Source organism: Schistocerca gregaria, chromosome 8, assembly GCF_023897955.1.
Source record: "Schistocerca gregaria isolate iqSchGreg1 chromosome 8, iqSchGreg1.2, whole genome shotgun sequence".
Taxonomy (NCBI): Eukaryota; Metazoa; Arthropoda; class Insecta; order Orthoptera; family Acrididae; genus Schistocerca; species Schistocerca gregaria.
Genome location: NC_064927.1, coordinates 281,485,308 through 281,511,917, shown reverse-complemented (window position 1 = coordinate 281,511,917; position 26,610 = coordinate 281,485,308). Strand labels below are relative to the sequence as shown.

At 43.3% G+C, this 26,610-nt stretch overlaps 1 protein-coding gene across 1 annotated transcript in view; it reads right to left on the bottom strand.

Annotated features, from left to right (window-relative positions):
* LOC126285316 (uncharacterized protein CG3556-like) overlaps nucleotides 1–26,610 on the bottom strand; it is a 597,333-nt gene that overhangs the window by 32,510 nt on the left and 538,213 nt on the right. The window contains exons 7-8 of the mRNA XM_049984616.1: nucleotides 19,985–20,145; nucleotides 5,170–5,368 (exon numbers count right to left, since the gene is read on the bottom strand). Coding sequence (XP_049840573.1) covers nucleotides 5,170–5,368; nucleotides 19,985–20,145 — 360 coding nt within the window. The remainder of the gene's footprint in view (nucleotides 1–5,169; nucleotides 5,369–19,984; nucleotides 20,146–26,610) is intronic.

Sequence of the window (26,610 nt, the reverse complement as noted above, 5' to 3'; positions counted from 1 at the left end):
CCTAGTCGCACAGATCTGATATGTTCTTTGCAGCGTTTTAGATATGCAGCTCTGTGTTTCCCCAATGTATTGCTTTCCACATTCGCATGGTATACTGCATAACCCTGGTGTGTTAAGGTTCAGCGCGTCTTTGGCAGAACCTAGGAGCTCCCTCGTCTTCGGTGGTGGTTGAGAATGGTTTTGATCTTGTATTTTCCCAGAAGTCGTGCAATTTTGGCCGAGAGCGGACCCACGTACGGAAGGAAAGCGAGTAGTTTATCTTCTTCTTCTCCTTCATTATTTTCTTCTGGAGTTCTCACCTCTTCCTTCTGACTTTTAAGCGCCCTGTTGATTACGTTTTACTGTAGCCATTTTGTTGGAAGACTTCCCTCAGGTGTTGCAGCTCGGATGGTAGGCTGTCTTTGTCGCAGGTGGCGCGCGCCCTATGTACCACGGCGGTCCGTACTGTTTGTCTTTGTGCTATATGGTGACAGCTTGTTGCATGAAGGTATAGATCTGTGTGTGTCTTCTTCCTATGTACTGCATGGCCTAGTGATCCATCTGCCTTCTTCTTAATTAAAATATCAAGGAAGGGGAGGCATCCATTTTCCTCCATTTCCATTGTAAATTTGATGTTCGGATGGATGTTGTTGAGGTGTTCAAGAAGCTCATCTAGCGCCTGTCTGCCATGTCCCCACACGACAAAAGTGTCGTCGACATAGTGGAAGAAGTGCTTCGGTTTCTGTCTGGCAGTTCGAAGGGCCACTTTGTAAGGTGTCAGGCAAATCCAACACCTTCCATGAAAACCCTGACATGATAAGCAAATCTAGTAGTATGTCACATAGCTCCGAATAAATCGTGACATTAAATTAACCGAAGTAATACGAGGAACAAGTGAGCAAATGGAATACCACAGACTATCACAAAAATACCTAAATGCATGTCGTACCTTCCCACCGTGAGGCAGACGCAGTTCCGAGGGGAGAAACGAGGACAGAAGCCGAGAGCAGAACCGTGTTAAGCTAGAAGGCCCTACGATAACGGACGGAGTGGACACCCACGTCGCTAGCCCACCGCTAAGTCTACCACCCGTACGTTTTACTGCGAGACTTTTTCGTGTCCCTGTTACGTCAAGGACCACCCCCCAGCCCATGTTAAAAGCCTAAAAGCTAGAGCCCTCCAGAAAAACAGTATAGATCTTACGATAACACAAAAAGAGCCACTACCACCCGCAAGTTTTAGCGTGAGACATTTTCGTGTCTCAGGTACGTCAAGGACCACCCCTCCCCCCCCCCCCCCCCAGCCCATGTTAAAAGATAGAGCCATCCAGAAGAACAATATAGATCTTACGATAGCGCTAAAAGGACCACACCAGCTGCAGGTTTTAGCGTGAGACTTTTTAGCGTCTCTGTTACGTTGCAAACTTTAAAAACATTGCCCCACCACGAAACTCATTGGATAGACAGAATTTTTGTAGGCGGAGCTTAAGGTTTACATTGAGAACCTGATTGGTCAGATGAAAACATAGCCAGATAGTTTTTTTAAACTAACTTCGGTAAATTGTAGTAAGGAGAAGTTAGAAGAGAGTTAGTTGCGAGACGGCGAGCTGGATGGCTGGTGGGCCGGCCGCTGTCGCCCTGACGCTGCCTAAACACCGACAAGGTAATGAACGCACACGATGCCGCATTTTTGAGCGCATAAGGCTTCACTCAGAACTGCAGAAGACTCATCTGTTACACCCTTTTTTTGCGTAATACTAGTGTCGATCGTTAATTAAAACTCATGGTGTTCACATTTGCCACTTGAAGAAAAGGTCTGAAAAGCGGTGATTTTTCTTTTATATAGTTATTGAGAAGCCACACCAGCCACTGTAATTTACGACAAGTTAAATAAGTAATTAAAGATAATTGAGGGTTACTGTAGACCATTTTGATAGTTTTCTCTTTTGTGAAACTTAAATTAAACCTAGATTATAGATGTCATATGGTATAGGTCATCCTTCGATCGGTTGTAGAACTTGGAAACCCATTCAGGGAATATTCGTTCACATTTTTGTTGAACGCAGTTGGCTTTTACCATCCTGTATTAAAACATTTCCTTTTATCAATAGTGCAATTTATAAACGATGTTTTGTGAGTAGAATAAAATTTCCAATGGTAAACTTACCTGATTTTTCGACGTTATTTTACCAGCTAACTAAAAATAGGAAAGCCTTGAACCCTTTCCACTAAATTTAGTTAGTATTAAGATTCTTTTACAGGGAGTGCAGTGGAGCTGACGCTGAGATCATTTAGTATTTGGTTATATCATCGCTAGTCTCACTGAACTCTTCTGAATTCTACATGTCATGTGCGGTCTGGCGTCTCGTTATCAGCAGCAGGTCCCACGTTGAAACTAGTTAATTCCCTAAAAAAACACGCTCAGAGCGTCGTTGCTCGAAAGTGGTAGGGAGACACGATATAGACCAATCAGACACCACCATGAATGTTTAGAACTTCCTCGAAATGTTCCATGTAGAGGTTTGCAAACGCAGGAGCCAATGGGGAGCCCATCGCCACACCGTCGATCTGCTCGAAGAATTCCCCGTTGCACTGAAAGTACGTGGGTGTTAAATAATGGTTCAAATGGCTCTGAGCACTATGGGACTTAACATCTAAGATCATCAGTCCACTAGAACTAAGAAGTACTTAAACCTAACTAACATCCATAGTCATCATTTAACCAACCTAAGGACATCACACAACATCCAGTCATCACGAAGCAGATAAAATCCCTGACCCCGCCGGGAATCGAACCCGGGCGCGGGAAGCGAGAACGCTTCGGCACGACCACGAGCTGCGGACTATGTGGTTGTTAATGCGTGTTCGAAGAGGCTGACTGTTTGTGGTCCTAAATGCTGGGTTAAAAGTGCCAAGGAGTCTTGAAGAGGCACTTTCGTGAAAACCGACGTCACGTCGAAGCTCACGAGTAAGTCCTCCCTCTATAGTCGCATGTCCCTGAGTATTTTTACGAATTCGGCTGAGTTTCTCACATGGTGGTTGCAGTGTCCCACAAGGGGGGGGGGGCGGGGGGGGGGGAGGTCTATACCTACATCCTTCATGCAACAAGCTGCCAAGCTGCGACCATCCAGCACAAAGACAAACAGTAAGGACCGCCGTGGTACATAGGGCGCGCGCCGTCTGTGACAAAGACAGCCTACCATCTTCCAAAACGGATACAGTAAAACGCAGATTAACAGGGCGCTTAAAAGGAAGAAGGAAGGAGTGAGAACCCCAGAAGAAAATAATGAAGGAGAAGAAGAAGATAGACGACTCACTTTCCTTCCGTACGTGGGTCCGCTCTCGGCCAAAATTGCACGACTTCTGGGAAAATACAAGATCCAAACCATTCTCCGACCACCACCGAAGACGAGGGAGCTCCTAGGTTCTGCCAAAGACGCGCTGAACCTTAACACACCAGGAGTATACAGTATACCACGCGAATGCGGAAAGCAATACATTGGGGAAATACAGAGCTGCCTATCTAAAACGCTGCAAAGAACATATCAGATCTGTGCGACTAGGTCACACAGAAAAATCAGCCATAGCAGAACACCCCATCAATGAAGAACACACCTTCAACTTCGAAAACACGAAGGTACTGTGCCGAGCATCTGGCTTTTGGGAAAGCGTTATCAAAGAATCCATAGAAATAAGGATTCACGAGAATCTGGTCAACACAGACGGGGGATACCAACTCAGTGCAGCATGGAACCTTGCGATAGCGGAAATCTGTCGGGAGCATGCCCGTCAACGTCCTCCTCCACAGACGCAGACAGAATGCTTACACCGAGAACCGAACGCGGCCGTCGGGGGCGACCGCCATCCTCACCAGCGCCCGCACGCCGCTGGTACACCGCAGTGGAGGGGGGCGACCGCGCATATAGATAGCCCGCTCTCCGCGAATCTCGACTGTTCGCCAGAAGATGGGTAGTATGACACTTCCCGAAACGTCGCGAGATATCAACACTACCACCTGGCTGGAGACCCGAGAAACCTTCACCTATAAACATATGTTAAAATTTTATTAATAATTACAGAGCCATATTTGTTACAAAAAATTTAAATTCATCGGTAATATTGTATTGCTGCAATGTTCCAAAGTTCTTGGCTTTCTCATCATGCTTCTCAATAGCGGCCATTTTACCATACTCAAAGCGTACACTGTCTGTTTGAGGGCACAGGCACGGTGACAACTCCAGCGAGCGACCAAATGGTGTAAATTGTGTAAGTAGGCTGTTGGTAACGCCACGTAGCGCTCTGTATGAAAAGCACTGGCTGTGCTGTGTGCAGTCTGGGGAGGGTCGGCATTGTTGCAATAGTCGCTAGTGTAGCGTTGGGCAGTTGGCTGTTAACAGCACGTAGCGTTGAGCAGTTGGAGGTGGGGAGAGAGAGGGCGGTGTTTTGAGAGCGGATGATCTGGACGTGTGTCGATCAGAGGCAGTAAATTTGTAAGACTCGATGTCATGAACTGGTAGGTAAACACATTGTTTGTTCTTTATCAATATCTTTCATTTGTTAGCTATGCCTATTAGCAGTTTGTGCCTTCAGTAGTTAGAATCTTTCATTTAGCTGGCAGTAGTGGCGCTCGCTGTATTGCAATAGTTTGAGTATCGAAGATTTTTGTGATGTAAGTGATTCATAAAAGGTATAGGTTATCGTTAGTCAGGGCCATTCTTTTGTAGAGATTTTCGAAAGTCAGATGGCGTTGCGCTAAAAATATTGTGTGTCAGTTTAGTGTTGATCAGAATAAGTAAAGAGCGAAATGTCCGAGTACGTTCAGTTCTACTCAGCTGTTTGAAAATCAAACAACGTAAGGGACTTACCAGCACAGTAATCCAATAATTTTTCACAGGGGGCGTTTGAATTGCCCTGAAGATAACCCTATCTCGGGCTGAAACCGGTTGGCGACAAAATAAATAACGCGATTGTGACTGTCATTTTTATTGACTGGTACTTGTGTCATGTGAACATACCAACTTTGCAGGGATCTATTGTGTGACAGACATTAGCGCAGAAAAATGCGCAAACAGATCGGTACGTGTCGACGGGCCGTTACGGGAGTGAATGTATGTGCAGTGGGGTCTTGCCGAGTAGCAGGTGTGAAGTGGCGTGGTGTGATTGCGGAGTCGGGCGCCTGCAGTGTTTTTACCTGGCGGTAGGCGGTGCGGCGCGCAGCCCACGTCGCGCAGCGAGGCCAGTCCCCGGGGGCTGAGGGCGAGCAGCGCGTCCGCCGTGGAGGCGACGCTGCCGCCGAACGAGCCGTCGGCCGCCTGCTCAGACACCAGCGCCGCCACCGCGCTCGTCCGGTTCCACGAGGCGCCCGCCTCCGCGTCCGCCGCGTCCAGCGCCTGTGCGCACGTGTAAATGCCGATGAGAACCACCACAGCCGGTTTCGTTTTAAATGGACATATTCAAGGTGACCTGCAATTCAACAAGACAAAGCCCTAAAATTGGGGTGCCCAAACTTTTAGCTAACCTGGACCCAAAGTTGTAAAACTACCGTAGGCTACCGTCGACTTTCATAAGCGAGGGTAGACTACGGTAGTTCACTACTACAATAGTGGCCATTAAAATTGTTACACCACGAAGATGACGCGAAATTTAACTGACAGTAAGAAGATGCTGTGATATGCAAATGATTAGCTTTTCAGAGCATTCACACAAGGTTGGCGTGTTGAAGCTGGCGTGTTGAAGCTGCATGGTCAGCTGTACCTGTACACGCCATCCAAGCTGTGCGTGACTCAATGCCCAGGCGTATCAAGGCCGTTGTTACGGCCAGAGGTGGTTGTTCTGGGTACTGATTTCTCAGGATCTATGCACTCAAATTGCATGAAAATGTAATCACATGTCGGTTCTAGTATAATATATTTGTCCAATGACTACCCGTTTATCATCTCCATTTCTTCTTGGTGTAGCAATTTTAATGGCCAGTAATGTAGTCAGTTAAGTGGTACACGTGTTACCTGTACGTTAGATGTGTTGAATAAATATCGGGCGTTACATCATAACGATCGGTTTCTTCACGTATGCGATTAGTGTCTTTTTACTCTGAAGAGCCAAAGATACTGCTACACCGGCCTAAAATCGCGTAGGGCCCCTGCGAGCACGCTGAAGTGCCGCAACACGACGTGGCATGGACTCGACTGATGACTGAAGTAGTGCTGGAGTGAATCGACACCATAAATCCTGCAGGGCTCTCCATAAATCCGTTAGAGTACGACGGGGTGGAGATCTCTTCTGAACAGCACGTTGCAAGGCATCCCAGATATTTAAGTCCGCAGGCTTTCCTGGCCGTTGTCACTAAGTTAAAATCTTCTGGGTTGTTAGGCCGCGTCATATTTGGTCTAAAATAATTGACGTTTTGACGCCTTAGACATTGAAGGTAAATGGCGATGACAGTTGTTCAATCGACAGGGCGTTTAGGCGGAATATTAATCACGCTTCTCACTCCTACATCTACATCTACATCCATACTCCGCAAGACACCTGACGGTGTGTGGCGGTGCGTACCTTGAGTACCTCTATCGGTTCTCCCTTATATTCCAGTCTCGTGTTGTTCGTGGAAAGAAAGATTGTCGGCATGCCTCTGTGTGGGCTCTAATCTCTCTGATTTTATCCTCATGGCCTCTTGCTTTACGGCGAAGGTATGTTCTAGAAACTTCACCAAAAGCCCGTCTCTCTTGCAGAGTCTTCCACTGCAGTTTATCATCTCCGTAACGCTTTTGAGATTACTAAATGATCCTGTAACGAAGCGCGCTGCTCTCCATTGGATCTTCTCTATCTCTTCCATCAACCGTATCTGGTACGGATCCCAAACCGGTGAGCAGTATTCAAGCAGTGGGCGAACAATTGTACTGTAACCTACTTTCTTTGTTTTCGGACTGCATTTCCTTAGGATTCTTCCAATGAATCTCAGTCCGGCATCTGCTTCACCGAAGAGTAATTTTATACGGTCATTCCACTTTAAATCACTCCTAATGCCTGTTCCCAGATAATTTATGGACTTAACTACTTCCAGTTGCTGACCTGCTATATTGCAGCTAAATGATAAAGGATCTCTCTTTCTATGTATTCGCAGCACATTACACTTGTCTACAGTGAGATTCAATTGACATTCCCTGCACCATTTGTCAATTCGTTGCAGAGCAGAGCCTCCTGTATTTCACAACGATTTTCCATTGTTACAACCTATCGATATACTACAGCATCATCCGCAAAAAACCTCAGTGAACTTCCGATTATATCCACAGGACCACTTATGTATATCGTGAATAGCAACGGTCCTACGACACTCCCCTGCGGCACACCTGAAATCACTCTTACTTCGGAAGACTCCTCTCCATTGAGAATGATATGCTGCGTTCTGTTATCTAGGAACTCTTAAATCCAATCACACAATTGGTCTGATAGTCCATATGCTCTTATTTTGTTCATAAACGACTGTGGGGAAATGTATCAAACGCCTTGCGGAAGTCAAGAAACACGGCATCTACCTGGGAACCCATGTCAGGGTGATGTTGGGCCAATCAGACTGGCAGACTGTGTTCGAACTGATGTTCGTTAATGTTGACACAATTATAGTCTTGAACGATTTCAAGGGAAATATAAGAGAGGCACATGACAATGTGCGCCATGTTAAATGTATGCGATTTAGTTTGTCGGGCATAGTGTCCCCTGTAGTCAATCATCACCTCTGACGTGCTTCAAGTGTAAAACGTATAGCCATTAGGCCACGGAGCGTGATAAGTGCGAATGGTTGGCACTTATGCGAAAAAATTAAATAGTAACAATAAATGTTATAGTGCTAAGATTAAGTACTGTATGTCCGTGATGTTGTATTTTGTTCTGGTGTGTAGATACGGGCTTTACAGTGAATTAATCAAAGTGACAGGTGGTTAACGCTCAGAAAGTAATTCAGCCTTTACTATGTCAAAATTTTTGGTTTTAGGATAGGTAAAAGTGCCAGAAAGTCAGTTCTGACGTTGTGCTTAATGACGGACGTAGGACTCAAGAAAAATCACGATATGTTCGCATCATTTGTCGACCTGGAAAAAGCGTTCGACAATATGAAATGGTGCAAGTTGTACTAAATTCTGAGTAAAATAGCCGACGATTTGTGTACGAAACAAGAGGGGCTAATAAGATTGTAAGACATAAAACGATGTGCTCGGTTTAAAAACGTGTAAGATGAATGCAGAATATGGATTGAGAATATACCGAAAGAAGATAAAGGTAATGAGAAATATCAGAAATTGGAGTAGCGGGAAACTTATCAAAATAGGTAGTCATAAGGAATTCTCCTACCCTTGAAACAAAATAACCCATGAGGACGGAGAAAGCACACTAGCATAGGTAAAGAGGACATTCTTGCCAAAGCGAAATCTAATGGAGTCAATCATAGGCCACAACTTGAGGAAGAAATTTCTGAGAATGTACGTTTGGACCGCATCATTGTATGACAGTGAATCTTGGAATGTGGGATTACCGGAACAGAAGACTGCATAGGCGGCTGGATGCTTTAAAGAAGGATAGATCCTCGTCAAGTTTATCGGTACCCATCTTAAAAGCTAGTATCGCTCGCGTAAGCGTGGCGGTCAGGGAATTGGTATAGCTCTACGTATCCACTGAACGAGTTAATAAGAACATGGTGGTGCGTGTTCTGTAGTATTCTGGAACTGTATGATGGAACCTACGATGCCGCGCACAAATTTGACGACCAAACATTCCAGCATCTCCGTGTCATACCAACGTATTGTTATGGAAACCAGAAATTGTGCTGAGATACCTGATATCATAACACTAACTGCAACAAAGCAAGCGCTTGCCGTTTTCGTTGGAATATGTTCAGGAGAAGCAAAACTGGCGTTCTACGGATCGGTGCATGGAATGTCAGATCCCTTAATTGGGCAGGTAGGCTGGAAAAGGAAGAGGGAAGGTTAAAGTTAGATATAGTGGGAATGCAGGAGGACCAGCTCTTCTGGTCAGATCAATACAGGGTATGCAAGAGTAGATTTAATAATGAATAAAACCGCTGATAAGCTACTGCGAACAGCATGGCGAACGAATTTTTCTAGCCAAGATAGTAACGGAACTCAGACCCTTCTACAGTAGTACAAGTTTACATGCCAAATAGTTCTTCATATGTTGAAGAGATGGAAGAAATATATGATGAGATAAACGAAATTTAGAGAGCTAAGGGAGACAAAAATTTAAGTCATGGGGGACTGGAATTCGGTAGTAGGGAAAGGAAGATAAGGAAAAGTAGTAGGAAAATGTGGACTGGGGGTACGTAATGAAAGAGGAAGCCGCCTGGTGGAATTTTGCACAGAGCTAACTTACTCATCGCTGACACTTGGTTCAAGAAACATGAAAGAAGGTTGTATATGTGGAAGGGACCTGGAGACACCGGAAGGTTTCAGATTGATTATAAAGTGGTAAGACAGAGATTTAGGAACCAGATTTTAAATTGAGAGACATTTCCAGGGGTAGATATGGACTCTAATCACAATTTATTGGTAATGAATCGTAAATTAAAACTGAAGAAACTGCAAAAAGGTAGGAATTTAAGGAGATGGGACCTGGATAAGCTGAAAGAACCAGAGATGGCAGAGAGCTTCAGAGGGAGCATTAGAGAACGACTGACAAGAACAGGGGAAAGAAATACAGTTTAATAAGAATGGGTAGCTTTGAGAGATAAAATAGTAAAGGCAGAAGAGGATCAAGTGCGTAATAAGACGAGGGTTAGTAGAAATCCTTGGGTAACACGAGAGATACGAATTTAATTGACGAAAGGAGAAAATATAAAAATGCAGTACATGAAGCAGGCGAAAAGGAATACAAACGTCTCAAAAAACAGATCGATAGGAAGTGCAAAATGGCTAAGAAGGAATAGCTAGAGGACCAAAGTAGGACGTAGAGGCATATATCAATAGGGTAAGATAGATGTCACCTACAGGAAAATTAAAGAGACCTTTGGAGAAAAGAGAATCACCTACATGAATATCAAGAGCTCTGTTACGTTAGGTTACGTCATCCTAAGCAAAGGAGGGAAAGCAGAAAGGTGGAAGGATTACATAGAGGGTCTATACAAGGATGATGTTCTCGAGGACTATATTATGGAAATGGAAGAAGACATAGATGAAGATGAGATGGGTGATGTGATACTGCATGAAGAATACGACAGAGCACTGAAAGACCTAATTCGAAAGAAGGCCCCTGGAGTAAACAACATCTCATTACAACTACTGATACCCTTGGGAGAGCCAGCCATTTGCTAAGCAAGATCTATGAGACAGGTGAAATACCCTCAGACTTTAAGAAGAATATAATAATTCCAATTCCAAAGAAAGCAGGTGCTAATAGGTGTCAAAATTACCAAACTATCAGTTTAATCGGTCACAGTTGTAAAATACTAATACTAATTCTTTACGGACGAATGGAAAAAGAAGTCAACTTCGGGGAAGATCAGTTTGGATTCCGTAGAAATGTACGAGCACGCGAAGCAATGCTTGGAAAATAGGTTAAGGAAAGACAAACCTAGGTCTCTAGCATTTGTGACTGCTCTCTTTCAAATTCTGAAAGTGGCAGGAATAAAGTAGAATTTGTACAGAAACTAGATGGAAATTACAAGCGTCCAGGGTCATGAAACTGAAGCAGTGGTTGAGAAGCGAGTGAAACAGTGCTCTAACTTAACCCCAATGTTATTCAATCTGTATATTGAGCAAGCAGTAAAGGAAACAAAAATAAAATTTGGAGTATGAAATAAAATCCAGAGAGAAGAAATAAAAACCTTAAGGTTTGGCGATGACATTGTAATTCTGTCAGAGACAGCAAATCAATTGAAGAGATATCTGAAGATATCAATAGCAGAAACCGGTAATAGTGAAGTTTAAAAGTTTGTGTGATAAAGACGGACCTGTAAAATAAAGTGACAGCAAAGGACTTGTACGAACAGGGAATGGACATTGTATTGACAGGGTGTTACAAGACGAATATCAACAGAACCTAAGGAGGACAATGGGATGTGGTCGAATTAAATCAGGTGATGCTGAGGGAATTAGATTATGAAATGAGACACTTAAAGCAGTAGATGAGTTTTGGTATTTGGGCAGCAAAATAACTAGTAGTAGAGAGGATAAAAAATGTAGACTGACAATGGCAAGTAAAGTGTTTCTGGAGAAGAGAAACATGTTAACATAGTACATATGCAATTATCAGAAAGTCTTTTCCGAAGGTATTTCTGTAGAGTTTAAACTCAACCTGTATGATAAACAGCTTAAATAAGAAGAGAATGGAAGCATTTGAAATGTGGTGCTACAGAAGAATGCTGAAGATTAGATGACTGTATCACGTAACTAATGAGGAGGTACTGAAAAGAATTGAGGAGAAGAGGAATTTTTGGCACAACGACTAGAAGAAGTGATCGGTTGGTAGGACACGTTCTGGGGCACCAAGGGATCACCAGTTTAGTGTTGGAGGGAAGCGTGGAGGTAAAAATCGTAGAGGGAGTTCAAGAGATGAATATACTAAGTAGATTGCAGTAGTTACTCAGAGATAAAGAGGCTTGCATAGGATAGAGTAGCATGGGGTGCTGCGTCAAACGAGTCTTTGGACTAGATACCACAACAAAAACATGTACAGGCAGATAATGGTCTGTTAAAATGAAATTAGTCATAATAATAATATATTATATTATAGCTGATATAGCAGTCAGCTACAATCGTTGGAATGTCAAATAATTGACATCTATGCATTGTCAACAAAATGTGTTGAGGAGAATAGGCATTCCCAGATTGTGATATGTACCCAGTTATTTGCTGACTTCATTGTAAAATAGAACAGCAGCATACTTGGAAGATGATGGTCGGTTCTAACACAGTGGAATATCTTTAACTCAACCAAAATTTACGAACCAAATAGGTCGCGCAGTGGTAAGAAACTAGGGTCTTATTTGTGAAGGCGTTGGTTCAAACCCTTTCTGGAAGTCTATGTTCAGGATATTTGTGATTTACCTAAATCGCTTAAACTAAATGCCTGGGTGATGCTTCATAAAGGACACGGTCGATTTCATATACTAAATACATTGACACAAGTGTTTATCTGTTTATACGGTTCCATTTATGTAGAGTGAAAATCATTCTAGAATGTGTTGAAAGCCAGGATTAAGCGCTGTTCATCTTGAGGCGGGACTGTATTAGTGCTCCATCGCACTTTATATACCTCGACTTGCACAGGTCGATTTTGATCAGATCATATATCAGAGTGACTTTGGTATTGAAGACGATGCTGTATGTCGAACTATTTTACTACAGGAAATCGGATACCAATAAAAGTTACATCTTAGTTAAATCTAATTGCTTTAAGAATATTTATCAGATGAAATGCTTTAAAACAGTAGTAATTTTTACAGTGACTTTCCTATCTATATATTTTATGGCAAAAATTATTGTTTTTATTTTAAAATGTCACCCATTATGTTTTCTTCTAGCAAGTCCAATTCAATGAAATTACGCCACATGATTTCTAGTCCTACCAGTGATATAATTTAATTGCTGTGCGTCAAACTCTTTAGACTTGTAACTACGATGTGGTTAGCGGTGTTTTTAGACACAACGGTTTAAGGTGGTATAACACTTGGATCTAAGCTCCGTACATAAAAAGCGCAAAGGGGACAGATTCCAATGACACAGTTCAAGGATAATCTAACGTTTCTGACCGAACGTAAAGAAGATAGTAGAGCAAGTGAAAGGAATCAGCAGCATGTGTATCAAAGAAGCACTAAGAAATAGATGAGTGAGGAAAGAAATCTAAGGAGCACCCTTGGCAGAAGAGATGGCCTGTTAGTGAAACATCAGAATGAGATTTTCACTCTGCAGGGGAGTGTGCGCTGATATGAAACTTCCTGACAGATTAAAACTGTGTGCCGGACCGAGACTCGAACTAAGGGCAATTGCCTTTCGCGGGCAAGTGCTCTACCAAGTGAGCTACCCAAGCATGACTTACGACCCGTCCTCATCTTTCATTTCTGCCAGAACCTCGCCTCCTACCTTCCAAACTTCACAGAATCTCTTCTGCGAACCTTGCAGAAGTAGCACTCCTGGAAGGAAGGATATTGCGAAGACATGGCTTAGCCAGAGCCTGGGAGGATGTTTCCATAATGGCTAAGCCATGTCCTCGCAATATCCTTTCTTCCAGGAGTGCTACTTCTGCAAGGTTAGCAGAAGAGATTCTGTGAAGTTTGGAATGTAGGAGACGAGGTACTGGCAGAATAGAAGCTGTGTGGACGGGTCGTGAGTCGTGTTTGGGTAGCTCGGTTGGTAGAGCACTTGCCGGCGGAGGGCAATGGTCCCGAGTTCGAGTCTCAGTCCGGCACACAGTTTTAATCTGTTAGGAAGTTTCATAGTCAAACATTATCTGCGGCATCCAAAGGTCTTTAACTTGTCGTAGGAAGGAGAAATAGAGAAGAAACGAAATGATAAGGGCAGAATAAAATAGTCCAAATAGATTCTAAGAATCTTGGGTGCAGTGGTTACATAGGGGTCATATGATCAATATAAAATTGGTAAGGATGGACAGCATAAAACCGTCGAAAGAACATAAAAAACAAAGAAACGAATAAAAAAAGAAAAACATATACTGTGAAACAAACATATGATATTTTAGGTTGCCCATATATGAGCCATGTTAGACCTCGTCGCGGTGTTGATTGGTTAGTGTCAGTATGGAATTCTTTTCGAGTTTTCGAAAGGGTATAGTAGTTGATGAAGTACGGATTTTGGGCAGTGGCAGCTGATAAAATCACTCTTCAACCAAACGATTGCCATGTTTTCAAATTGTTAGTTGATAATATACATGAATAAGTTCTGCTTTCAAAAAGTATACATAACTGAAATATTAAACGATTAAAAAATTAAATCAATTAAAATGTGATTATAGACACTGCTATGATACAGTCATGACGGTGTTGATATAAGAACACGATAATTTTCAAGCAAGAAATGGAGTTATGTTCGCGGCGATGTGACCTATGGAACTGTAGTGAGCAGCCAACAGTTATTGCTGTGGATGATGGAAGAGTGAGGGTATGGAACGGTTGGGTCAGGCGGAGTGTTTGTGGATATGACTGGTACGAAGCGTATATACCATTACAGATATCGTCATTGGTAAGCGAGGATTGATCCAAGTTCTAGCAGGAGAGAATGTACAGCGCAAGGATGTAGTAGCGCATGAGGTATTAACGGGACTCGGTTTCGGACTAATTTATCGAGTGCGAAGGCGCTCCAAGAACAGAATCACGTTTTTGTATGTCCACCCTTTTGACTGTACGTGTTGGGGACTACGGTCGTCTACATGTGTAAGAAAGATAAACACCTACAGCCTTCCTCATGATATTTTGTGGCTACCAGTTTCGGCGCTTCAGTGCGCCATCTTCAGGGCGCAGTTGATACTGAAGGGGCTGAACGATCCCTATATATACCGAATCAGTGGCCAACATAACTAGTTACGCAGGCTATCTGTGAGGACTCGCAACCTCCGGCGGGAGGGGCTGAACGATTAGAGAATGGCGTCTCTAACCACGTGGCCACTCCGCGCGCCTTCAGCATCAACTACGGCCTGAAGGTAGCGCACTGAAGCGCCAGAACTGGCAGCCACTAAATAAATAAGATCCTGGGGACGGCTGTAGGCGTTTCATTTTCTTACAAGAATAGAATCTATGGACACGTTTCGGCATTTTTCATCCTTTTTCTTATGAATGAAGATGAATTTCTTGAAGGTGCACGTTATGCCCTTTGCAGATTTTTACTTTTTTGCTGTGTTTCTTTATTTTAGCTGTTTATATGAAGTACGTTTCAAATGATTTACTTCCATCGCAGCTGATATGATAACAAAATACGAGAGAGAGAAAAATAAATTGCACTGAAATAGTATATTGGTTTTAAGAATTTAAAATACAATAAATGGTTGTTAGTTGTTGTTACTTTGCGATAGGAATCCTAACAATGTAAACAAAAGCAAAACAGATGTGAATCAAGAAACAGAAATATACGTGTGTACGAAGTAAAACAACAGAAAATAGAGAAAGGAAAGTCTTTTTTGCCAGTATAGTGTGGTAATTTGAGATGTGTAGGTAATGCGTGTTAAAGGTTGAGTATTTCCATTTGTTAAGTTGACACAACGATGTGTGTGTGTGTGTGTGTGTGTGTGTGTGTGTGTGTGTGTGTGTGTGTGTGTGTGAGAGAGAGAGAGAGAGAGAGAGAGAGAGAGAGAGAGAGAGAGAGAGAGAGAGAGAGAGAGATAGAGGGGGGGCTTATGAATTTTGTTACAGGCTTTTTCTTTTGTACTTTGTTGTGATAGCCAAGCTGTTTTCTGTTTTATTTTGGACGTTCGTCTAATCATAGCTCCGGTTGGCGCCACAATTTTGGTCGTCTTCGTGTGGGTCGTTAACTGTTTGTTGAGCTGTGTTTGCACTCTGGTCTTGGCCCTGAAGTCATGGACGCTGTTGTGCTGTGCATTAGTATTGTCCATGCGGATGTGCTGGTGTGCCTTCCTTTTTGTTAGTACCGATTTAAAATTTGCTTTTAGCTCAAATGGTTCAAATGGCTCTAAGCACTATGGTACTTAACATCTGAAGTCATCAGTCCCCTAGACCTAGAACTACTTAAACCTAACCTAAGGACATCACACACATCCATGCCCGAGGCAGGATTCGAACCTGCGACGGTAGCAGCAGCGCGGTTCCAGAGTGAGGCGCCAAATGTCCAAATGTGTGTGAATTCCTAAGGGACCAAACTGCTGACGTCATCGGTCCTTAGACTTACACACTACTTAAACTAACTTATGCTAAGAACAAAACACACACCCCCATGCCCGAGGGAGGAATCGAGCCTTCGGCGAGAGGAGCCGCGCAATTAGTAGCATGTCGCCTGTGACCGCGCGGCCAAGCGTCTAGAACCGTTCGGCCACAGAGACCGGTTTGCTTTTACCGCACAAGATTCCATGTTGTGGCCCAACCACCCCCACCCTGCTGCTGCATACGAAAGCGCATACGATATTTCGCGAATGATACCGACATTTAACTCCACATTAAACTATCGTATCTCGACAACGGATAAAGATTATTGGAAAAAAATTCGATTTGACTATCCATTTATCTATCTTTGAGCAAAGTTTGAGCCGATTTGTACATTTGTAAAGTACAGAAATAGCACACTTCAGAAAGTTGCCAGAAAAAACGTGTGTTTTGGATGTTAAATCCACACGAAACAAGACCTTTTCAAACACTGAACATTTACCTGAGACCAAGGTCAGGTTGACTGGGGGACCAAATTTGAACCATAGATCTCGCTCCGCTCTCGAGTTATTTTAGGATGACTGTTTTTGCACGTGAAATCCGAACGAGGGCGTCTGTTTTTACGCGTAAAATCTGAGCGGTGGACATGCAAATGGTGTCATTAGATGAGCATTAATTGCAGCCCAATTAAAAACTTTTGAAAAACCAATTAATTGATTCGTACAATCTGCCAAAGCACGAGTTCCTGTTCGTCGCTCAAACCTTGCTTAATATACTGTAACATATGTTGAGAAGGCTATACAAATAGCCGCTGATCCGGACTAAACCAAAAACCTTTATCTCATATTTCTAGATAGGACAAACAGGCCGAAATTTCGACACCGGGTACACAGAGCACATTAAAACATACACAGCAGACGCACACCAACAGCAATAGCTATACACATACATAACACAGGACATCTACTTGAAAAAGTAGAAAAAAATTTCATTGTACTCCACTGACTAAATAGAGCGCATAAAATAGATTTGTTAGAATAACTGGAGACATATACACTTTATAGAAAATATTAAGGACAAAATGCTGAACGAAAAACTTGAAAGTGAATCAACGATTTTTTTTCAGATATTTCGGCTATGTACTTAAGGAAAAGTAGTAAAACATAAAAATATACACCGTTGTAAACTAGATGTAAGTAAATTAAAATCCATATTGGTAATATAAATAACTTCTATACAAAAGCATATCTGTGGAGAACATGTAACATTATCTGTGTCAACTGCATCAAAAGCATATTCGTAACTACCTCTTTATGAAAATTGTTCTCGATGTCTAGTGTGCAATGAAAATTGTGAGTGATGTTTAACATGTATGAGACTCTGCAGAAATGGACCAGAAGAAAACTACTTCTTTCAGATGTCGCCACTAACTACATACACTGAAGGGTCAAAGAAACTGGTACACCTTTAGGGCTCCCGCGAGCACACAGAAGAGCTGCAACACGACGTGGCATGGACTCACCTAATGTCTGTAGTAGTGATGGAGTGAATTGACGCCATGAATTCTGCCGGGCTGTCCATAAATCCGTAGAAGAACGAGGGGGTGCAGATCTCTTCTGAACAGCACGTTGCAAGGCATCCCAGACATGCGGAATAATGTTATATGGGGAGTTTGGTGGGCAGAGGAAGTGTTTAATATTAGAAGAGTGTTCCTAGAGCCACTCTGTAGCAATTCTGGACGTGTGGGGTGTCGCGTTGTCCTGTTGGAATTGTCCAAGTCCGTCGGAATGCAAATGAGCATGAATGGATGCAGGTGATCAGACAGGATACTTACGTACGGGTCACCTGTCAGATTCGTATCTAGGTATATCAGGAGTCCCATATCATTCCAACTGGACACGCTCCACCCCATTACAGAGCCTCCACCAGCTTGAACAGTTTCCTGCTGACATTCAGGGACCAAAGATTCATAACCATGTCTCCATACACGTGCACTTCCATCCGCTCGATTCAATTTGAAACGAGGCTCCTCCGACCAGGCAACATGTTTCCAGTTATCAACAGTCTAATGTAGGTGTTGACGGGTCCAGACGAGGCGTAAAGCTTTGTGTCGTGCAGTCATCAAGGGTAGAAGAGTAGGACTTCGACTCCGACAGCCCATATCGATGTTGTTTCGTTGAATGGTTTTCAGGCTGACACTTGTTGATGGTCCATCACTGAAATCTGCAGCAATTTTGCGGAAGCATTACACTTCTGTCACGCTGAATGGTTCTCTTCAGTCGTCGTTGGCCCTATTCTTGCCGAATCTTTTTCCGGCTGCAGCAGTGTCGGAGATTTGATGTTTTACCGGATTCCTGATATGCACGGCATACTTATGAAATGGTCATAGGGAAAATTCCCACTTGTGGCTACCTCGAAGATGTTGTGTACCATCGCTCGTGCGCCGACTGTAACCAACGTTCAAACTCTCATCAATCGTGATAACATGTGATTGTAGCAGCACCGATCTAACTGCGCAAGAAACACGTTGTCTCATATAGGCGTTGCCGACGGCTGCACCATATTCTGCCTGTTTACTTATCTTTGTATTTCAATAAAAACGGTTCAAATGGCTCTGAGCACTATAGGACTTAACTCCTGAGGTCATCAGTCCCCTAGAATTACAACTACTTAAACCTAACTAACCTAAGGATATCACACACATCCACGCCCGAGGCAGGATTCGAACCTGCGACAGTAGCAGTCGCGCGGTTCCAGACTGTAGCGTCTAGACCCGCTCGGCCACCCCTGCCGGCACTGTATTTCAATACGCATGCCTATCGCAGTTTCTTTGGCGCTTTACTGAATAATAATCGACAACTAACAAAAAAATTGCGAGTCTTTTATATATTGCAGTAAAATCAATTGCTAAACCAAGAAGAAAGGCAGATGATAAACGAGTATTCATTGGACAAATATATTATACTAGAACTGACATGTGATTACATTTTCACGCAATTTGGGTGCATGCAGCCCATGCAGCTTCAACACGATACCACAATTCATCATATTGTGACGAGCCAGTTTGTCTGCCACCATTGACTAGACTTTTCAGTTGGTGAGAGATGTGGAGAATGTGCTGGCCAGGGCAGCTGTCGAACATTTTCTGTATCCAGGCCCGTACAGGATCTGCAACATGCAGTCGTGCATTATCCTACTGAAATGTAGGGTATCGCAGGGATCGAATGAAGGGTAGAGCATCGGGTCGTGACACATCTGAAATGTACCGTCCACTGTTAAAATTGCCATCAATGCGAACAAGAGGTGACCGAGGTGTGTAACCAATGGTACCTCATACCATCACGCCGGTTGATACACCAGTATGGCGAAGACGAATACACGCTTCCAATGTGCGTTCAAAGCGATGTCGCCAAACACGGATGCGACCATCATGATGCTGTAAACAGAACTTGGATTCATCCGAAAAAATGACGTTTTGCCATTCGTGCACCCTGGTTCATCATTGAACACACCATTGCAGGCGCTCCTGTCTGTGATGCAGCGTCAAGGGTAACCGAAGCCACGGTCTCCGAGCTGATAGTTGATGCTGCTGCAAACGTTGTCGAACTGTTTGTGCAGATGGTTGCAAACGTTCCCACCTGTTGACTCAGGGATCGAGATGTGGCTGTACAATGCGTTACAGCCATGTGGATAAGAACCTTATCATATCGACTGCTAGTGATATGAGGCCGTTGGGATCCAGCACGGCGTTCCGTATTACCCTCCTGAACCCGCCGATTCCACATTCTGCCAACAGTCATTGGATCTCGACCAACGTGAGACAAACCGCAATCACGATAGGCCACAATCCGACCTTTATCAAAGTCGGAAACATGATGGCACACATTTCTCCTCCTTACACGAGGCATCACAACAACGTTTGACCAGGCAGCGCTGGTCAACTGCTGTTTGTGTATGAGAAATCGTTTGGAAAGTTTCCTCATGTTAGCACGTTGTAGGTCTCGCCACCGGCGCCGACCTTGTGCGAATCACAGCATCTTCTCCATGTCGGTTACATTTCGCGTCTGTAGCTCGTCATCTTCGTGGTGTAGCAATTTTAATGGCTAGTAGTGTACATATTGGCCAGGACAATTTTGCGATAGCACGTGAGAGCTGCCAGAGAAGAACTGTTTACCTGTATGGCCAGCGCGGTGGTGGAGGGCGGCCCGAAGCCGCCGGCGGGCGTCTGCCTGGAGGCGAGCGCCGTGGCGAGGCGGCGTACCAGCTGGCCCAGGTTGCGGTGGTGGTGGTCTGGCGCCGTGCACGACAGCGCCAGCAGCGTCAGCGACAGCGTGTCTGCGGGAACGAGGAACAGCAGCTTCAGCAGCGGCGCTGGCGATTGGTCAGCTGAGAGTGCTGCGGCGACGTGACTGCACGTCGCCCATTCACTCAGCGCGCCGGTAGAGTGCGCACGAAAATTACTTGGCCCCTAGCTGGGTAGGCTGCGCGGCAGAGCAGGGGGCAGTTACAACGGCGGGGACAGCGCAGCAAAGGAGGTGCAGTTCTACTACTTAAGAGTTCACACAAACGCCTTTTTACAAATAGCTCAGAGGCAAACGATGATAACAGTTTATTACAGGTTGACTAATAATTCGACGAGTCAATAGGTTCTGTGTGGTATACCTATGCAGTGAACACAGTAGTCACATACGATTTGACAATTATTGAACTATATGAAAAAAAGTCTCTGTAGTCCATCTTCTTAGAGATGGTTGCGTGATTCGGGTGTTAGGATGTCAAATTGAACACACAGATAAATACTGAGACAGCCTACTCATCTGCAGATGGCGGCCAAGTGGACGGCAGAAATAGTGTGTCCAGATGACAAGATGTTCCAGCTGGAGACCTGATATGACTACAGCCAATTATTTCGCAGGGAAAGTTTACGCACCAAGAGCTTGTATGGGGAGGAGATTTTTGAAACTTGTAAGGAAGCTTGATGATAAACTTCGTTAAGGGGTGTAGGACGTCAAACTGGCCGACTTGGTGCAGGAGAGGCACCAAAGGACATTTTAATTTCCACTGTCTATATTTTTAAAAATAAATTCATAAAACGTTGTCAGCATGACCAAGAAGGGTTCAGAATTCACGCTCATAGCAGTGGAAGTTCAGAAATACAACAACATATATATATTTTTCACATGTGGAATGTCATAATTTTTAACATTCGTTGCTATAGGTACACTTTTCTTCATAAGTAAGGGATATTCTTCGATGAATTTTGCTTGGAAACCATACTTACAGGTGTATCAGACTCTAGAATTTTCCAAATCTATTAAAACTGTGCTAAAAATTGAGATAATTAACCATAAAATTTGAATTTTTTCTAAACATAAAGTTTAAAATGTAGTACCTCATTCATTTTTTCATTAATTAAATAAATCGTAGTATTTCATGCACCTGTAAGTATGGTTTGCATGCTGTGCAAAATTCATTGAAGAATCTCTCGTACTTGTGAAGAAAAGTGTACCTATAGCAACAAATGCAGCCAATAGTAAGTGAAAAAATGATGAAAATTCACACGTAAAAAAAATTATTTTGTTATACTTTTGAACTTACATTGCTATGAGTTTGAATCCTGAATCCTTCCTGGTCTTATTGACAAAGTTTTATGGATTTATTTGTAAAAGTACAGACAGTGGAAATTAAAATATCGTGTCCTGCTCCAAGTTGACCCGTTTGACGTCCTACTCCCGTTATGAAGATGGGTAAGTTGTTGAGCGCCCTCGCTTTTCTGCTGAGATGCTGGGATGGAAGTATAATTCCTAAATTTACTAGAATTGTTCATTACATTGGACAAGGACGGCCAACAACAATAAGAAGTGTGCTGGTTTTGCCTTAGTAAGGGAGTGCATTCGTTTTACGCGTAGACAACTGGATTTCACATCCAATGACTTATTTTATTTGCATTTGAAAGTTTCGGCGTTGCATCCTGGGCAATATCGGACTCAAACGCCATCAGTAGGCAACCTTCGAACTTTCAACAGCTTTCTTGTCAGTTTATAGTAACGGATGATGGCACCCGCCGACATGTTGTGATCAATCTCACAACCAGAGAACTGGACGATGCTGCGCTGGTGGTATTGGAAAAGGGATTGAATTATGCCCGTACACCAAGGAATGTTCCCATTACGGAATTCATTTCCGCCATTGAACAAGCGGTGTCGAGGCTTACCGATGATTTGGCTGGGGAGATTAGGGTAGAGGTGTCTCATAAGTTGCATCGGGTGCCACCTCTGCAACGTAACATCTCCTAGTTTGAAGGAGCCACGATCTGGTCCATCAGAGAAGACCAGGATTTAGTAATTCTTCCAGCAGACAATGTAATGTAACGGATCTTCTTTCGCGGGACGATTATGTGGGTAAAATGTATCTTTTGCTCGCAGACTCGGCATACCGAAGAAAGAAGAACTATCCAACTGAACGTATAAAATGAACGACGCTAGCACTTTTGAAGAACAGTTCATTATCTGACGATGTTCTTAAGTAACTTCGACCTGGTGCTGCAGTCCCACCGAGATTATTTGGTTTGCGTAAGAGACACAAGCAAGGAGTTCCGCTTCGGCCTGTTGTTAGCAATTTGGGCGCTCCTACTGACAACTTAGCCAAGTATTTAGCTTTCATCCTCAGTCCCCACGTCGGAAAATCCGAACACCATATTTCCAATTCTCTGGTTTTTATTCAGCGTTAGAAATCTTTGTGTCTCAGTCCCAAGGATTTGTCAGTTAGTTTTGATGTTGTGTCTCTGTTTACTAGAGTTCCCCTTTAAGATTCTTTGCAGTTAATTGGTGAAAAACTGGAGGAAGAAACAACTTTGCTTTGCCACCATGTGTTGAAGTCGACGAATTTTTTATATAATAAAAAATGCATTGAACAAAATGACGGAGTGGCTATGGGGAGTTCAATATCCCCCATAGACACCAATTTGTTTATAGAAGATTTTGAGGACATGGCACTGTAGGCAGCGTTCTTAAAACCAACTTGCATCTGGAGTTACATCGACGATACGTTTATGGTATGACCACATGGGAAGAATGCTCTAGATCGTTCCTAGATCATTTTAATTCTCTGCATCCCAAACGATGTAAATTGAAAAGGATGGAAAATTTCCGTTTTTAGATATCTTTAGGAGGGTGATGGGACATTAGGACATAGTGTTTATCTTAAGCCCACAAGTAACGACCGATATCTTCATGTATCAAGTTGTCATCCATCTTACCAGCGCAACGGGGCCCTACGTACATTGGTAAAAAGAGCGTACGCCATCTCAGATGAAGATAGTTTTACACAAGAACTGGACCATCTAAAAGTTGTGTTCAAGCAGAATGGTTATACTGCCAATCAGATCCGTCGTGCTCTACAGATTGAACGTTCGCAGAAACCAACGGAAGATACTAGCAAATCGGTGGCATTCCTAGAATTTTAAAGAATTTTAATATAAAAAGTGTATTCTGCCCGCCAGCTACGACCAGAGCCCTCTTGGACTCAGTGAAGTATGATCTGGGTTTGAGAAAGCCCGGAGTCTACAAGATTCCCTGCCATTTCGGGAAAGTCTATACTGTACAAACGATTCGTACGGTCCAGGATCGTTGCATGGAGCATCATCGCCACACGCGTTTATTTCAGCCAGAAAAATCTGCAGAGGCGGAACATTATCTTAATGAAGGACATAAAATCTTGTACGATGAGACACAAGTGGTTGCCCCTGATTCGCAGTATTGGGCCTGTGTAGTGAAAGAAGCCATTAAAATCCGGCTATCTGACAATATTATAAACTTATTGGATGTGAGGTCCGCCAGTTATGCAAAACACCGTTTTTTCTCAGTACCCAAACATGTTTCGGCCCCACTATGCCATCATCAGTGGGTTTTCGTTCTTACTTATTCTTTACATTTGGTCTGCATGAATTTTCCGGATCACTTGTGTGATAATTAATATAGGTTACAATGAAATGAACACCGTTAGCTGCTTACAGGTGTTGAAATACGTCAACGGGGACAGATGAAAATGTGTGCCCAGACCGGGACTCGAAGCCGGGATCTACTGCTTACATGGCAGACGCTCTATCCATCTGAGCCACCGAGGACACAGTTGATGGTGCGCCTGCAGGGATTTATGTCTGGCACGCCTCCCGCGAAACCCACATTCTCAGCGTATTGTCCCGCACTACATTCGTAGTGTCCCCACCCGTTATACTCGTTACTCGCGGCGCGTTGCCGATTCCCGTAAGAGTTCGGGCACTGTTTGTGCATTCGCACTGAAGAAGAAGATGGTCAAGTGGCCGGTGAGCCTTATTTATATATAATACAGGTAGCTTATCACGTTTTCGTGTGGCAAGCACTTTCATTCTCCGCATCATGGTCAGGTGTTGTGATGCACACGTAACTATAACAAGTATTTTCCACAAATAACTGTGGTTTGTTGTGTGTCCCAGCCCAATCCCAGCTCACTGACGGGGCTGAGACACACAAGAAACCACAAACATACTGAGTTTTGGTGACGTGAAAAGTGTTTTACTACGTTATTTGTGGAAAATACTTGTTATAGTTACGTGTGCATCACAACACCTCACCATGATGTGGAGAGTGAAACTGCTTGCCACACGAAAACATGACAAGCTACCTGTAGTAATTAACACGTAAGTGATCCGGAAAATTCATGCACATCAAATGTAAAGAATAAATAAAAACGAAAACCCACTGATGAAAGCACAGTGGTGCCGAAACATGTTTGGGAACTGAGAAAAAAACGGTGTTTTGCATAACTGACAACCTCATATCCAACAATTTTAGCTGCAAACACGGCCAACACAAGGAGTTGCAAATCAAAATGATGAATATTGTAAACAGAGATAAGGGGTATCCTTTAAGTAAGAGCTGGAATCTGTTCTGTTTGACATTAAGAAACAACGGTCTTTGTCCATGTCTTCAAAAACTGTCAATAGTGTTTGATATCGATTTATCGTTCCTGCGAGCTGTCACTACCGGTGCGCCGTTGTGTCTGCCGCTAGAGGGCAGTTACGTTCGCACACGCGCTGTGTACCCACGGTCGTTGTATAAAGGAGCCGTCGCGGCGTGTTTGATGTCAGTTCCGACGAGATACTACGACAGTCTATTCACCTGAAGATGGCGACCAGGTGGACCGTCGAAATAATGTGTCCAGAGGACAAGATTTTCCGGCAGGAGACGCGATATGAACACAGCTACTGTTAATGATAGATAACTTAACCCAATTACGCAAATTCGTAGCTGACATGCTTTTTGGATATTGGTCTGATACTAGACCGAAATCGATTATCTCTCATAAAATACACTATTACATTTATGTTGCATAATTTAGTACTTAACATTACTAAAGTTGTACAACAACACCTTCGTAAGAATAAAGATTACGCTCAAATTACAACAGAAAGAGCGATTAGTTTCGCATGCCTTGTAAATCTTTTTCTTTCTCTTATTACTTAACTAAGATCCTGTTACAGCTGAAATTGCAATAGTATCCTAAGGCACGCTATTATCAAACAAACAATTGAGGAGAATTCGGATCGACAGCTTATTAAAAGCTCATGCATGGTATAAAAATAACCGTGTAAATCCTTCACTTATGTTATTACGAATAGATACTATTTCAAATTTCACCAGCTGTCAACGATATTTAAAATAATTACGTTATTTCCGGAAGAAATCTGTAGTTACTTGTGTCACAATAGATAAGAAAGTTTCATACATTAACTACATGCAAAATACTATTTTGGGTGATATTATTTACCAGCTTCAGTAGCCCAAACCGATTATGAAATATGAGGGATGTTATAAATATTTCATATTTGCTCTATCATTAGTGCATGCAAGTGGAAGTGAGTGTACTACACACAATCTAATTTCTGAAAATTGTTGACATAGATCTCGTCTTAAGTTTAAAGACAAATTCAATATATTGGCGACATTTCACAGTCTGCTATGTATCACCTAACACCCACTAATCATGAATTACAGTATCACATACTTTTCATTGCCAACTATTCAAATTTCGTACAGTAGCTTAGCGAATATCGAAGCATCACTATAACTATGACCTTAAATGAAATGATAGGCAGTTCGTAATGAAGGTGACCAATGACGCTATGAGATTCGAGGTAATAAAATTGTTTTATCAAATAGTTTCTCTAACATCGTTTGCGGAAGTTTTCAGTTCAGCCGGCATGTGCACGTATTTCTTTCCAAAGTGTAGTCAAGGCGTGAAGAGAATGCGTGAGAGAAAGCACACAGCTCAGGACACATGGGATGACCGCTCCTTTGGTACAGGGGGCTGGTCTCACCCAGCGCTCACTGTGAGAATGCATTTCTGTGTGTGGGCGGAGTTATCTTGCATGAGCACTACGACAAATTTATAGGTATAAATTTCTATTCACGAATGTTACCACTGTGTCCACGATACTGCTGTGTGTTATGCTTTACAAAATACACTCCTGGAAATGGAAAAAAGAACACATTGACACCGGTGTGTCAGACCCACCATACTTGATCCGGACACTGCGAGAGGGCTGTACAAGCAATGATCACACGCACGGCACAGCGGACACACCAGGAACCGCGGTGTTGGCCGTCTAATGGCGCTAGCTGCGCAGCATTTGTGCACCGTGTCAGCCAGTTTGCCGTGGCATACGGAGCTCTATCGCAGTCTTTAACACTGGTAGCATGCCGCGACAGCGTGGACATGAACCGTATGTGCAGTTGACGGACTTTGAGCGAGGGCGTATAG